The sequence below is a fragment of the Manis javanica genome, chromosome 10 (assembly GCF_040802235.1).
Source record: "Manis javanica isolate MJ-LG chromosome 10, MJ_LKY, whole genome shotgun sequence".
NCBI lineage: Eukaryota > Metazoa > Chordata > Mammalia > Pholidota > Manidae > Manis > Manis javanica.
Genome location: NC_133165.1, coordinates 90,018,311 through 90,033,645, shown reverse-complemented (window position 1 = coordinate 90,033,645; position 15,335 = coordinate 90,018,311). Strand labels below are relative to the sequence as shown.

Sequence of the window (15,335 nt, the reverse complement as noted above, 5' to 3'; positions counted from 1 at the left end):
TACATATGTAGTCCAATATGATAGTCAATTCTCAAAGAGTTGTAATTCAGCAAGCCAGAGAATCAGCCTCTGAGTTTGGCATTAGGTTATCTCTGAGCCATAAACCATAAGGTCAAAATTCCCAGATTTAAATTTGTCTTTCTAGAAACTATTCTTGAGTCTTAATACTTTAATCCATATCACACTGGATGACAGCAGCAAGTTCTTAATCACTATAGCTTCATTCTCAGTGGGTGCATGATTTTAGGTGACCACAAGTGGTAAGTGTACATTTGCCACTGAATACCATGGTGTGTGTATTCCCATCAGAGAGCATAAGTAGAAGATTTGCTGTCTTTTGCACCTCCCTGTATATTAATCAATAAAAAATTCCCACACCTTTCACTGGGAGGACACAGTTCACTTCTTATTGCCAATTCAAGTACTATTTTGGATTCTTTGGTTCCAACTAACATAATTCGAATTTGGTTTGCATTAATAAAAAAAAGGATGATTTGCAAAGGATACAAGGCTCAAGACAGGGTTTATAAAAAAGAATTCTGGATTCAAACAGACTGGTTTGAAATTCCAACTTCCCTTGTCTTCAGGCAACTTTTCTGGTTCTTAATTATTCATTTGTGAAAAAGCCAAAGTAGTAGTTGGCTCATACAAGATTGTTGAGATAAAGAGTATTATATGTGTAAAACATGAAAGATAATTGTCTTTATTACAAGCTTGCTATTGTTATTTTGACTACTGAAAAACCTCCTGTGAGGAAGTGCAGTGGGCATGGTATCAGTGGAGATCTCAGCAGCAGGGGTACCTGGGAGGTCTCCTGTTAAGAGGTGATGGTAGAATGACTGGCCTTTTGGGGTTCACATGATCTCCTTATGAGGGGAGATAGGAGGCACCATGAGAGAGTAAAAAGATGCTGGGCAGGTAAATAGCAGGTATTTCTCTAAGACATATATATAACAATACCTTAGAAAATTACCTGACCCATTTCTCCTCCCCTAAATAGGGCTGACCACTAATCACCCTAAGAATAGAGCTTTCTGCTTTCTTGTTAAGTTATGAAGATGCTGACACATACATATCAATAGTTGGCATGATGGCCAATAATCCCTTATTTCTAAGAATACTAGTTACAAGCTGCATTCAGACCAGTGCTGTATCAGTGAATAGGAATGATCCTCATTCTATAATGCATATAGTCATGTGTTTAAGAATACTTACAATAAACATAGATATTTCTAAGAATGCCAAAAGACAGAAGAAAGAAAGAAAGAAAGAAGGAAAGAAGGAAAGAAAAAAAGAAAGAAAGAAAGAAAGAAAGAAAGAAAGAAAGAAAGAAAGAAAGAAAGAAAGAAAGAAAGAAAGAAAGAAAGAAAGAAAGAAAGAAAGAAAGAAAGAAAGAAAGAGAGAAAGAAACAGGAAGAGGAGGGAAAGATGGGAGACAGAGAGCAAGAGAGAGTGAGAGAGAGAAGAAAGAAAAATAATCCTTAATTTCCAGTTACCAGATACATTATTTCAGAATACTTCAGCTTCTTCATAGTCCTATTTCACTGGTCCACTATGTTAAAGAATTAAAGTACCTTCTCAACACTCTTCTCACAGCTGCCTTCACCTCCTCGTTCTGCAGGCTGTAGATGAGGGGATTCAGCATGGGAGTGACCACACTGTACTGCAAAGGGAAGACCATCTCCAAGGGGGAGCCTGAGGTTGGCAGGAGATAGCTGAGGAAACCTGAGCCGTAGAACAAGATCACAGTAGTGAGGTGGGAGGAGCAGGTGGAGAAGGCCTTGCTTCTGCCTGAGGTGGAGCTGATGCTCAGGATGGTGGACACAATGCGGGCGTAGGAGAAGACGATCATAATGAAGGTTCCAAAGAAATGCAAAACAGAGGAGCAGAGCAGGAGTGTGAAGTTGGCCGAGGTATCAGAGCAAGACAGAGGGAAGAGAGAGGACAGCTCACAGCTGAAGTGGGGCATAGTATGGTCTTCACAATAGTCTAGATTGACAGCCAAGAGGATATTGATGAGAGCATCAACAAAGGCCAGGCCCCAGGAGCCCCACACCAGCCCCACACAGAGCTCCTTGCTCATCACCTGGCCATAGAGCAGAGGGGAGCTGATGGCCACATAGCGGTCATAGGCCATCACAGCCAGCAGACAGGCCTCGGTGCCCCCCGTGGCAAACACAAAGAAGGCTTGAGCCAGGCAGCTCTCTACAAAGATGGTTTTGCTTTCAGAAAGTAGATTCTCCAGCATCTTGGGAGCTGTGACAGATGAGTGGCAGAGGTCCAGAAAGGACAGTTGTCTCAAAAAGAAGTACATGGGCGTGTGGAGGTGGGAATCCGCCCTGATCACCAGCAGCATCGTCAGGTTCCCTATCAGGGTCAGGAGGTAAATCACCAGGAACAACATGAAGAGCAGAATCTGGGTCTGAGGGTCAGCAGACAACCCAAGGAGGATGAACTCACTAAACAGGCTATGGTTTCCCATAGTGGTAAAAATATTTACCCTGGAAATCCAAGAAAGATATCAAAAACTGCTTTTGTGCTCTCAGTGACCTCACTGACTTAGCCCCCTTGCTCATGTACATGATTTCACGACTGTTCTGGAAACCATGTGCAGATATTTCTAAGCTAACTTCCTGATCATCATGATGATAACTTTGATGTTCGTGGATGACAGTCCACCAACCCTCTACCAACTCCCTATGTAATTGTGTAGACCCTCATCTTATAACTCTAGAGGTTTCTTTCTTTTATTTGTAAGATGGGCATTAATACAAACTATTTTGTATACTCAGTGAGAATAAGAGAGAATCTGTTGATGTAGCAGAGCAAGATGTTAATAGCAGGAATAAAGTCCTTGAGAAAGGGAAAATCAGTGAGATCCAGAGCATAAGCAGAGTTTGTCCATAGACAGGAGGGGCTCCTTTATTGTATAAACAGGAAGGAAAGTAAAGAGAGTAGGAACTGAGGCATCTTGGTAGATTTTACAGATGGAATATAAGAGGCTTTCTAACTGATTGCTGCAAAGTTTTTGGTGAAATGTGAGGTGAGATCATGAATGGAGTCGGCCTATCTATCTATCTATCTATCTATCTATCTATCTATCTATCTATCTATTTATCTATCTTCAATCATTTACCTACCTACCTACTTATCTGTATGTGTATGTTTTCAGTGAGGTGGTGATGGGGGATTTTGATAACCCCAAAACACAAAATTCAGGTACATCAGGTAATTTACTAAGGAAATGCAGTGGGATTAAATGGTGACATATTTGCCCATTTGAGATTTTAAGACTATTTGAACAGGTATGCAACTGTCTCCAGTAATATTTAGCTGCGTAAGCACATATGAGGAGCAGAAAGGTATTTGGTTTTAAGTGGGGTTTGGGTTTTTCCAGGCATATTCAGTGACAAAGAAAAAAGGTAAGAAAGTGAAACATGCTTGTAAAGTGAATGAATCACAGAAACAAGGAGGTACAAAGAATTAAATTAGGGACACAAAGAGAATTACGGCTAGGGCAAAAGTGATAGTCGTTGGTTTGGGTTTGAGTAATTTCTTTGATAGAGATACTAGGGTAAGCAAGTTGTAATTTTTAGAGATAATTTTTAGAAATAATTTTTAGAGTGGTTAGATAGAGGGATTCTTGAAACCCAGATTTTGTAGGTTTAAGTGTTGGTAATTAAAAAATGGCATTACTGTCAGAATAGCTGGCTAACTAAGATGGGGTAGATGATTCAGTCTCTGGCACAGAGGAAGACAAAGTTTAGGGTGCTTAGTTAGCATAGTGAGGATTTTTTTCTTTTTTTAAAAAATTTTCCTCCACTTCCTTTAGTGGGGATTTTTTTAACTCATATGAAATTTAATGAAAAAAATCCTTTGGTCCAAGATGATCACTTGAGTTATAACACTAGACTGCTGACGGAGCAAACACCTACTTGGCAGTTGATCAGAAAAGCTGTTCCCCTGGAACAGGATAATAACTGCCCACATATTCCATGTCCAGCTCAAATTCCTTCCAGTTGTTTGATAACCTGAGTCAACTCCTGTCAATGTCTCAGACAGCTTTGGAAGTCCACATGCCAACTCAGACTACATTTTCACACTCCAAACTTTGCCCAGGTTTACCTGCATTGTTCTGACACCCTTGACTTGTACCCTCTGGCTCGGGATAACTATTCTGTAATGCTGTCCAAGTCTGGCCCACCCTGGCCTTTACTTCTAACTCAAGACAACTACATTCTGTTGATCAAAGAGAACTGAGGTCTCGCCTCCCTTAACTGTTAACCAAACAATAGATGGCTAAGTTCAATTACCTGTCTGAATGACCAGTAGCTTCACATGGTGGCAAGAGTACTTTGAGATCCAGTGAAAATTATTTGTATCCAAGGAAAATTATGCAGCTTGTGGAGTTAGTGTTGAGAATCCTGTATTGGGGCAGAATTGGGAAGAATTCTTGAAAAGTAATACTTGTAGTGAAATATATGCTGGCAATAAGAAATAATGAATTCTTGATATTATTTTTCCAATATATGCATATTTATTTGCAACTATTTGAGGAATTGATTATGAAAATATGGCTTAGTGTTCTTATTTCACTCATTAATTTAGATCTGATCACAGTATCCACTTGGGCTCCAGGTACTCAGATGCCCACAGTATCTCTAGAGGATATGGGCAAAGCAGCTGGCAAAGAATTGAAGCTGTAAATCCTTCACATCAGACAAAGTCCCATGTTACGCAGGGCGTTGAAGGGAAGGCTGCTGTGCCCCTGTGACATGATTTCAGGGCAATACAAAAAAGAAGCCCTTTCCTATCTCCCACATCCAAATAAATTCCTACTTATTAACTCCAGAAGATTATATAAATTATGGGAAGAATTTTACCCTTGCAACAAAGTGAAAGATGGGATAAGCTTGCACAGTATATTTGCACACACAAAATACAATAATAGAAAGAAAAGTTGATGTCCAGGGGCATGATTTCCACAGAACTGGAGCAACAGGTTTCTTTTTTAAGATATTTGTAAAGTGTCAGAGGGATTCCCTCAAAATAAGTAAATAAGTAAAATAATAAAAAAAACCTAAAATGTCACCATTAGTTCTTTCTTCTGCTGTTTTATAAACATAAAATGTCAACAATTTAAAAAATCATGGCATAGTTTTGTTAACAAACGTTAACATCATTAAATGGAGAGTGTTGAATGGACCCCATACAAAGAAAAAACAGCTAAGGACTCGTCATTGCAGAACAAAATATTACTCTGTTTTGTAATGTTCATCAGAAAGTATTAGCCAAGAACATGAATAAATGTATGAATGAGGGGAAAGCAAGAGGAGAATTTGATCCAGCACCTTAACTGATTTTGGAAGACAAGCCTGATTACAAAGGAGCTTAAAGCCCTGGGTTTATGAAGAGGTACCTGGTATGAAGAATAAAATGCTAAAACCAAAGCTAAGTGGTTGCTGGAGATAGGTATCACCTATTTTATCATTTTTGTCGAGATTATGCCTTGCTCCTGCCCCGCATATCTCAGAGGTAGGCCATCTGAATATTATTTTAATTGCATATAAAGCAACTCTCTGAAGCTCGTAAGACCATGGTTGATGAGATTCTTTAAGGCATGAAAAGCGGGGAATATGTTCCCCGTGTGCTACCATGTTCCTGTCTAGACTGCTTTCAGATGGTGAGCTCTCAGCTTCTCCAAGATGAAATGCAGGCTCTATGCCTGAGATTCAGTAAATGCAGGAGAATGTTGCTAGTATCCTGCAATTTGGAGACAGACATGTGTAGGATAATCTGTGTTAAATATGTCACTTACCAGCTGTTGAACTTTGGTACTATTGTTTGATCCTTTAATTTTAAATTTCTCCACTTATAAATTGAGTAAACTTGGGAGAAATTATACCTTTCATTTGGAAGAATTATATTAGCTTATACCTAAAGAACTAGAAACAGGATTTCTGATCTCTTGTAATGGTTCATACATCCCAGGAAAAAAGGAAAAGGGTATTTTAGGGGAGTAGACCAGAGCATGTTCGGGAAGAGATAATATAATATAAGACCATATTGCAGAAGAACTGTCTCTAAACTTAGAGACAGTGTCTAGACTAGAGAACAGTGAAGAGATGAGAGACTTCAAAGGGACACTAAGTCTCTTGGAAAGCAAGAAAAGTAAACTGAAGAAGGAAGCACCTCAAGGAGTAGGCTAGGAGGGAATAAAATCATCAGAGGGTTCAGTAGAACATTTTCATGTTCTTGGCTTCTGCTGGAGACAATATCCTGGAGCTTTGAGTCAACAGGTGAAGAAATCAGGGATCAGGTGAAAGATGATGTACCACAACTTCCCAATTTTGGAAATAGACATAATTTTTACTCTAGGAGGCTTGGAAAGGCAGGGAGGCAGGGGGTTATATTAGTTCAGCCTTCAAAAAGTATGTCACATGCAGAGAAAGTGTTCAGGATCTTACTTATAGTCTTACCCCATCATGGCTTTGAAGAAAAGATAAAAATGTCTGGAAATTTTCAAGTTCTTCACAGGTTGTACTAATTTATCTCATATTGTCTGAAGTTTGATCTGAGTCAGTAAGCAAATACACCATCATTAGTTCACTCATTTTCCTCTATGACTCTAAATATTTTTCTGATAGCATTATCTGAACAAAGGATTCTGATATCCACCCAATCAAAAGAACAGTTGGTTTAGACTGAACTAAGGAACCCAGGGGACTGGCTCAATAACCTATATTCCTAGGAGTTACCATTTAAAGTCTAAACTCATTTGCTAAGAGGTTTGAACTTTTAAAAAGACATAAGGGATTTTCTCATATGTGGCCTTTGCAACTTGTGAAGAGAAGCAATCAACTTGAACTCTGGGAACCTGAAGAGAGGCAGGACAGGAGAAAAGAATTTAGAACCTGTGAAGAAAGCCAGGATTTTCCCTTGGGAACTTACAAGCCATGTGGATCCTCATGAGAATTCACTTGGGATCTGAAAAGATACTCACAGCTCATCTCCAGATTATCTTATTATGTGTGTATCACATGAAACCATTCAACTGGGTTTCACATTAATCAATATTAGTTCAAATGAAGCACATTTAAAAAAATCACTATTTAATTGTATAACAAATAGATGGTTATAGTAAAGTATACAGCAGAATATAAGTTTCAGTAGTTCTATTCCTAACTTACCTCATAGGTCAGAGAGTCAGTTGGGGAGAAACTGCCAGTTGTTAAAGAAACAGTTTAACTATAATACCCAGTAACGAGAGAAATACCCATAGGAATCAGTATGGTGCTGGCCTGACTGTGTGTGTTTTATATATATATACTTTTTTTAGTTTCCAGAAAAGAAATATTCTAAGTGTTAGGCAGAAAGACAGATGTGAGCAGGATGAAAAGAGGTGGGGCCCACCAAGGACTCGGGGAGTTAATCAGATAAAGCCAGGGAGCCTGAGAGCACTCACAGCGGTAACGCCCTTTTGCAATGTGAGTTCATTCCGCAGGTGGTGACTCTGAGCTGACCTTGCGACTTGCTGTAGCTAATGCAGGTGAGATAGAGCTGAGGCATGGGAAAAGCATCATGATTAAATTTTCCTGCCTCTGATGAAAAATGCTGAGATATAAACAATACAGCCAGAACAGGAGGGACTCCATCTTAAGGCTAAGATTCCATTTTAAAAACCAGGGAGTTAGGAAGTAAGATTCCTAACATATTTTTTGGTAATCAGCCAACAACCTATCTTAAGGCAAGGCAAGCAGTCTTAACTGGTATGTTCCCAGTGCTTGAGGGTAACCACTAACTTGGAGAGGAACAGGATCAATAAATTCCTTAAGTTTATCTCACAGAGTATCTAGAGGACTGGCTGTAGATGAGGACATAGTGTCCCTCACTGGAGACAGACATCATGAGACCACACTCCCCTCAATCCTTTACCTTTATTCCATTCTTGAAAGCCTTAAAAGACAGAATCCCAAGCCTTTAGGGGCACCTCCTCTCTGAGGTTGCCCGCACTTGCCTTTCTTTGTGTCACTCTTTCTTTCCTACTCACATAAGCAGGCAGGGGCTGCTGAGAGCTCTGATTTGGGCTTGCAAGTTCCCATCACCTGGGTGACTAAGATGGAACTGTGTGCCTTTAAAATCATGCTCCTAATAGCCTATCTGAAAATTTCTTTTCTTTGCCTTTGGGAAGTTCTCAGAACATAATCTCACACCATCCAGTGCTCTGCAGCTCCCCCAAATCCTGGGGTGGTGGCGACTTAGTTCCCATGCTATGCAGATTCAAGTGGACACTGGACGCCAAGTGACACTGGCTTTAGGAGTTGGCAGGGGATGTGCCCTATGCTCAGCAGCAGGTTCAATGAGCAACCCTTTCCTCTCTCTGTTTTTCTTTCCTCACTGCTTTATTCAAGTAAACCTGCCTTTGTCTACCTCGACTCTTGCCTCTTCCTCCCTTAGAGTGTATTCAAATAAAACTTTTTCTCTGCTTCATTATTGGGTCTCTGCCCTTCAATTCTTTGTTGCAGCAGGGACAAGAACTAAGGAAAACAAACTCAACCCCCAACAGAAGTATAAAATAAAAACTATTGAACATGATTACATATAGGAGGATGGAGAAAACAAACAGGGTAAGGGAAACATGGAAGAAATTGATACTGTTTTGAATGTACACTGTTATACAGTACTGACTTCTGAATAATGTTTTATCAAATAACACTGGAGAGAAAGATTAAATTAAAAACAAAACTAAAACAAATGAGCCTAGCTATATATGAAAGTAGTGATGTAACCACCATAGAAGAGAATTATTTCAACTGACTTTAGATTATAGGACTTTGACTGGGCTACTTCAGCTAAAGAGATACTTCATTTAATAGTCTTATTGTTAGTAATATTGGTATTGTTTTTTAACATTATTATATGAATATTTGTAGGATAAAATAAATATCATGCTTATATTGTTAGGAATATATATTTCAGCAAAATGAGACAATAAGAAACCAAAGAAGAAAGAATTTCTTCAATCTTAAATTTGAATTAGAAATACCTAGGAACTTGTTACATTTTTTCTGCTTTAACAGGATCTGTTGAAAAATCCTAGAAGTAATGATAAAGTTGTAATGATCACCTATGCTACCCTGAGTTTGGTTTCTAAACACCATTAAAGGAAACAGAATTCCTTAGAAAATTGACAGATTACAGGTTTAGGGCATAAAGTACACATAATCTGGGATTTTTTTGTGTGTCAGAAAGTAAGGAAGGCATCAAAACCTATTATGGTCATCAGAAGGACAGAGCAACCAGCCCATTCCCATAAAGTGGAATATTTAATGAAAAATAATGACTGAAATTGACTTAAACATATTGAATATGTAAAAAGACATGATTTAATGACAATGCACAATCAACTAATAAAAGACAGAAAGAAAAAGCTCATTGGATATCAATAGAGGTTACACTGAATTGTAAGAGGTTGTGGTTAAAGAGAAGGAAAGTACTTCTTGTGATTTCTAGCATGAATTATATTAAGGGTAATCAAAGAAACACTAATGGACACAATAACTTACTTTTATTTAGATGAATTCCAGCTAATAAATGCAGAAGGAATAACAAAGTTAGGAAGTTACCCTTTTGAAATTTTCTAATGAAATAACTGCTTCCCATAATTGTGGTCAGTGGTTTGTAAACATCTTTAAGTAAGAGAAGGCTGAGGAACTTTACAATGAAGGGATGTGACTGTCATCAACTGAACCCACTGATCCACTTGTCATCAAAAAAAGTGGGATACCAGACATCAGATTTCTCTTGATACAATGCAACATGAAGTACACAACTACACATATGAAGATTTTCAGAAGGGACTCAAATCCTTCCTTAAGACAAAATGTTGAATAGGAGGACAAGGCAAATAACAGAAGGAAACAAATTAGCTAAATCCAGAATGTAGGTATTCCACAGGAAAACCGTATGGACTTTATTCAACAAATGAATGGCAGTCACAATTTTCTTAATCTGTTCAGAAACTGTGAAGACTCCTGCCTTGGCAAAGGAGTAAGTTTTTGTAGCACTCATGATAGCCCTGGTTCTCCTCTTCAGAATGGTCTCCTGAATTCATCACCTTCTCTAGCGTCTAGCTCTGCTCTCAGGAATATTCCTTGTCCATTAGCCTGCATGGCCACATCTGAGATGAGAACTGGAGAGAATGTCCTTCTTAGCAGCTTCATAGCTTTTACTACTTGCTTTTATGGGCACCTGGTGCTTCAACACCTAGAATATTCTTTAGAGTTTGATCAAACATGGGCTCTTGCAGGGCAACCTTCCAGTCAGTTCCCTATGTAGGTAATTATAGCCCTAAATCTTGAATAAACTTGAATTTTTAATGCTGAAACCCTGTTATCTTAATTTTACTTACCAAGCATGTTCTACACCCTTCTCCCCTTTTTAATTGGGCTACCTTATGGTTATCTGAATCAAGGGTTTGAATGTGAAAGTAATACTAAAAACAGTTTTGCCAGTAGGTTTTTATCTTTCTTGTGTGGAAGGAATTTTGTCTCCCATTACGATTGTTGTATCAGTGCTAGTGTTTATAACTGTATCAGTTTCAGATACAGAAGCAACATTTCATTCCTGCATGACTCTAAATTATAGAGCTCTCAGTTAATACGGATTGTTAACTGCAGGCAGAAATTAACTTGGGAAACATATTTCCTTTCATTTCTGTTTGAGTTAAGAGTTCTAGATGGAATTTATCTCTCATAGGACTTTGCTGAAATTAGAAAAAGGCAGTTGGCTCCTACCAACATCCTGTATTTTTACTATCATTTCCTGTAATGTTTTATCATCAGTCAGTATATGTGGGCTGCCTTTCAAGGTATCATGGATGAAACTTGGTTCAAATAATTTACTATATAGCTTAACAAGGGTGCTGCTCTTTCTAGTTTATAATTTCTAAATCCTTATTGCCTGTTGTTCGATTCCTTACACCAAACCTATCACACATGTTATATAGGTTTTTGTTATATTGAGCATTCTCCTTCCTGGAATCAAATTCTATATTGTTTAGGATTAAATTTATTTACAAGTATCTGAGACCAAAATGATAACAGCTTAAACAATATCAAATTTTATCTCTGTCATGTAAAAGTCTGGAAGTAGCTATTCAGGGTTGGTTATGATGAATGTATTGCTCAAAGTCTTTAGCATCCCAGCAACTTATGTCTGTATTTATATGAGTGGTTTCCATTCCCAAAGCCACGTAGTAATACGGCTCCTGTATTATGGATATAGTCTAAGCCAGCAATGAGGACAAAGGGAGAAGTGGAAAAAGGCAAGAGAAAGCACTCTTTCAAGTGCGACTCCCTAAAACATACCTCACTGGTCTGAATTTAATCACACGGTCACACATAGCTGTGAAAAATACTAAAGTATTATTCTACGTATACATGTGCCTAAAGAACTGCAACAGTTGTGTGATGAGGCAAAGGAGAAAAGCAGATATTTGCTGGAAGCAAGCAATCTCTGCATCACACAGAGCACACTATTACTACAAAATGAAGAAAGACAAGCAGAAAAATAAACTATAGAATAATATCTGTTATTAATATTGAAGCACAGATTCTGAGTAAACTGTTAGTGTACTGAACATAGCAATATATCAAACTAAAATTCAGGATGACCAAACAAGAATTAATGCCAAAATGTGACAGTAGTTCAGGATCTGTAAAGTCAGCAACCAAAACATTACCCTGACCAAGTTGGCTTTAATGTTTCCCTCAATTTCACTAATCTTCAGATGGGCTTCCTCCTGACTCCAGGCCTCTGACCTCTCTTTTCTTGGACTATTTACTTTAGAAAACTTGTCATTATAAATCATTTCTCTGCCTCTTTGAGATGTAAATCTTTTAGAAGGCCTGTTGCCAATTTTACAACCTAGGAATGTCTTTCTGAAAGACCCGGAACCATCTCTTCGAAATGTAATCATCGAGGAAGATAAGCATCCCTAGTTCCATCTTTGTGGGAGGGTCAGAGCCTAACTTCAAGGGCATGTTGGTCTAAGTTGTAAAACTACCTCCTGTCATGAAGATATAAGAAAGTTTACTTTTCCTTTGTGTAAAGCCAATTAGCAAACACAGATGGCCTAGGATCTCCCCTCACACCAGTTCTAAGAACCCTACCAGCTTTTATTTTAGTACAGGTGAGTTCAGAATGGGTTCTGGCCCCTTTTCCCTATTGAAATAGTCTTGAATATAGTCTTTCCTACTTTATTTTATCCAGTGTAATTTTAGCTTTGACAATCTCAACAAATCAAAGAAGTAAAACTGTATGACAATAGTATTAGATGCCAAAAGGTAATTTACAAAATTCAGCATCCACTGCTAATAAATAGGAAATAGAAACTATTAAAATAAAATATTAGGTATCAACAATTACAGGAAATATTATTTCAAATGTGAAATCAAAACAATTCTAGTAAAATTCAAGAATAAGCCAGGGATGCCCAATGATATCATTATTAAATATTATTTTAGAAGTTTTCCCACAAAAAAAGGAATGAAATTACTATATGGACATCAGAAATGACTATGAAATATCTTTTTTTCTTAGTTGTATAATTGCATGCCTAGAAAACTTACAGATTCTAGTAAAAGAAAAATAAGAGTTAACTGTGACATCTTACTACACTGATGGACAGTGACTGCAGTGGGGTTTGGGGGGGACTTGATAATAAGGGTGAATGTAATAACCACATGTCTTTCTGTGAAACCTTCATAAGAGTATATATCAATGATACCTTAATAAAAAAAAGAAAAAGAAGAGTTAAGAGATTTTGGTACTGTGGTTCATTGCATCCATCTGAGTTCAGGGGCAATTACAGAAAGGAATTTCATAAGGAATCAGTTACTTATAAAAATGATTAAGGGCTGAAGGAACAGGCAGGAGAATGATTTCCTAATTCACAACGTACCCAGTTCCTAGAACCACACCTCTGCCATAACAGGAAAAGCTGCTGCCACAGGTGCAGAAAGCCAGGAAGTCAGAAAAGTTCTACTGTTACAGTTGACTGCAGAGCCATACCCCTTTCAATGTCGTCAAAAGTTGCCTCTACTATTGTAGAAGCTGTTATATCAGGAAACCCTCACCCCAGGTGCTGGCTGCAGAATCATGCCAACATTGCCATGATCCAGTCAGCAAAATGAATGCCCCACATCTTGCCTCTCTCCTCCCAGGATTCAGGTCCAAATTATCAGTTCATGTGAATGTTTCTGATTTAAACCTAAGAAAATTTCTTGAAACCTAGATCCAATGGAATTTACTAATATAGTTGTTACCCTTCTAGTTTCTGCACAGAAGAAAAGAGGTAGAAGGTAAAAAACATGCAGCAACACAATGCAGACTACTTCATAGGTAGAGTAGCCCCTCCTGGCGGAGGGGGGGGAGCGGTATTAGTTCTTTTATTAGGAGTATAATGAGTATGTAAAATAGGAGTCAGAATAATCATGATTTTTCTGGGGAGATTTTAGAAGAAGAGGTGCTTTTCCTTATTAGGTCTCTTCCAGGGGTTGTCATGACAAGTGTAAACTATTATGCACTGATGGGCATGATTTTTAGTGTACAATTGGGACTGTAATGAAGTTAGAGGTCAAATTTGATGCCATCTTAGTCTGATACGGCTCCAGCCAGTTCCTACCTCATCTTGCTCGGTCTCAGGCTGCTCTGCCCACTGCTCTCATATCTAGCTAATTAAGCTAGCTCAGGCATTTTGTCTGCTTCACTCTGCCATTTTCCTCTCCTACCTCAAATACGATAGGAAATAATTATGGAAGGAATTTGCAAGCTTCATACACTTAAGAAGGGGACAGTTCAGTGACTAGAGCATGGATTTGGTTCAAACTGCATGGGTTAAACTCCAGCTCTACAGTTTCCTTGCTGTGAATCACTAGATAGACATACAATCATTCTGAGTCTTATTTCCTCATCAGTAAAGGAAAACTAACAATAAAATCTTCCCCATATACCAGTCGAGATGAATAGGTAGGATAATAAAGGTAAGGTATTGTATTAGTTCTCTCATATTGCCATAACAAGCTATCACAAACTTGGTGGCTTAAAATGGCATACATATATTATTTCACAGCCTTTTAGGTCAGAAATCTGGGTGTGCTCAACTAATTTCATTGCTTCGGATTGCACAAGGCCAAAATCAAGTCAGGAAGCCTCACTACAGGATCTGGGGGATACACTGTTCAAGTTGTTGGCAGAATTCAGTTCCGTGCATCCCATGAACTGAGGTTCCTGTTTTTTTGCTGGCTCTTGGCTGGCAGTTGTTCCCAGCTTCTAGAGGTCATCCACAATCTCTGGTTCATGGCCCTAACCATGACTGAAGCCAGCAATGGCAGACCGAGTCTTTCTCATGCTTAGCTCTGACATTCCCTTTTGCCTCCTTGTTTCTGCTTATAGCTGGAGTAGTTTGCCTGCTTTTAAGGAGTCACATGATTAGGTTGAGCCTACCTGGATAATCCAGGATAATCTCCCTATTTTAAATTTTGTAATCTTACACATCCTCCTAGTCCCTTTTGCCACGTAACATAACATATTCACAGGAATCAGGAGGAGGACCTCTTTGGAAGGCCATTCTGCCTGCCACAGGAACTTAGCTCTCTTCTGGGCATGAGTTAAGAAATATAACCAATAGCTATTATTAATATATTTATTAAAAATATGACCTCAGTAAGAACAATGCCAGAGAAGCAGGGTTTCATGGTCTCTTTAGGCACTACAATCAGACTGACTTTCTGAATGCCACCTTTTTTTGTTGTTTGTTCCTGCTCAATATTGAATTTCCTAGAAAAAGATTCTGAATAACTTCACTTGAGTCTTGGTTTCACTTCTTGTCTCAAGCATTGTCATGGTAAAGAGGTAGAATGGCTAACCTATCCTGGGTTACAGGATCATCTCACTTTATGGGCATGTGAATTTGAAAGAACAGGTTTTCCTAAGATTTGGGGATATAATTATTTGAAGAAGTATGAAGGAGTAATAAAGAGGCCACAGCAATAGATGTCCTCTTATATATGAAAAAAAATCAACATTTTGATAAAATGACCCCCTGAAAAAGTTAACTGATTCACTTCTCCTTTCCTGAATAAAAGTGAACCTGAATCATCCTAAGTAAGATAAGAGTTTTCTGTCCTCTTCACAAGCATTTCCAAGGAAAGAAATGCTACTATGTTCCCTGTAGCATCTGGCATCATGGACAGTCAAGACACTCTTCTTAGGTCCATTAACTGATCATGTAGAATAATAGTTGTTTTCCTTCCATCATGATTTTGTGTCAA

General features: G+C 38.4%; 1 protein-coding gene across 1 annotated transcript; it reads right to left on the bottom strand.

Moving 5' to 3' along the window:
- Positions 1 to 1,552: 1,552 nt before the first annotated feature.
- Positions 1,553 to 2,482, bottom strand: LOC118969548 (olfactory receptor 8S1-like). Its single transcript, XM_037003999.2, has one exon. The coding sequence runs from the start codon at positions 2,480 to 2,482 to the stop codon at positions 1,553 to 1,555; it is 930 nt and encodes a 309-aa protein (XP_036859894.2).
- Between the last annotated feature and the right edge of the window lie 12,853 nt (positions 2,483 to 15,335).

Bases quoted from the DNA above. Each gene is read 5' to 3' on its own strand.
- LOC118969548 (XM_037003999.2), bottom strand. From the start codon at position 2,482: ATGGGAAACCATAGCCTGTTTAGTGAGTTCATCCTCCTTGGGTTGTCT.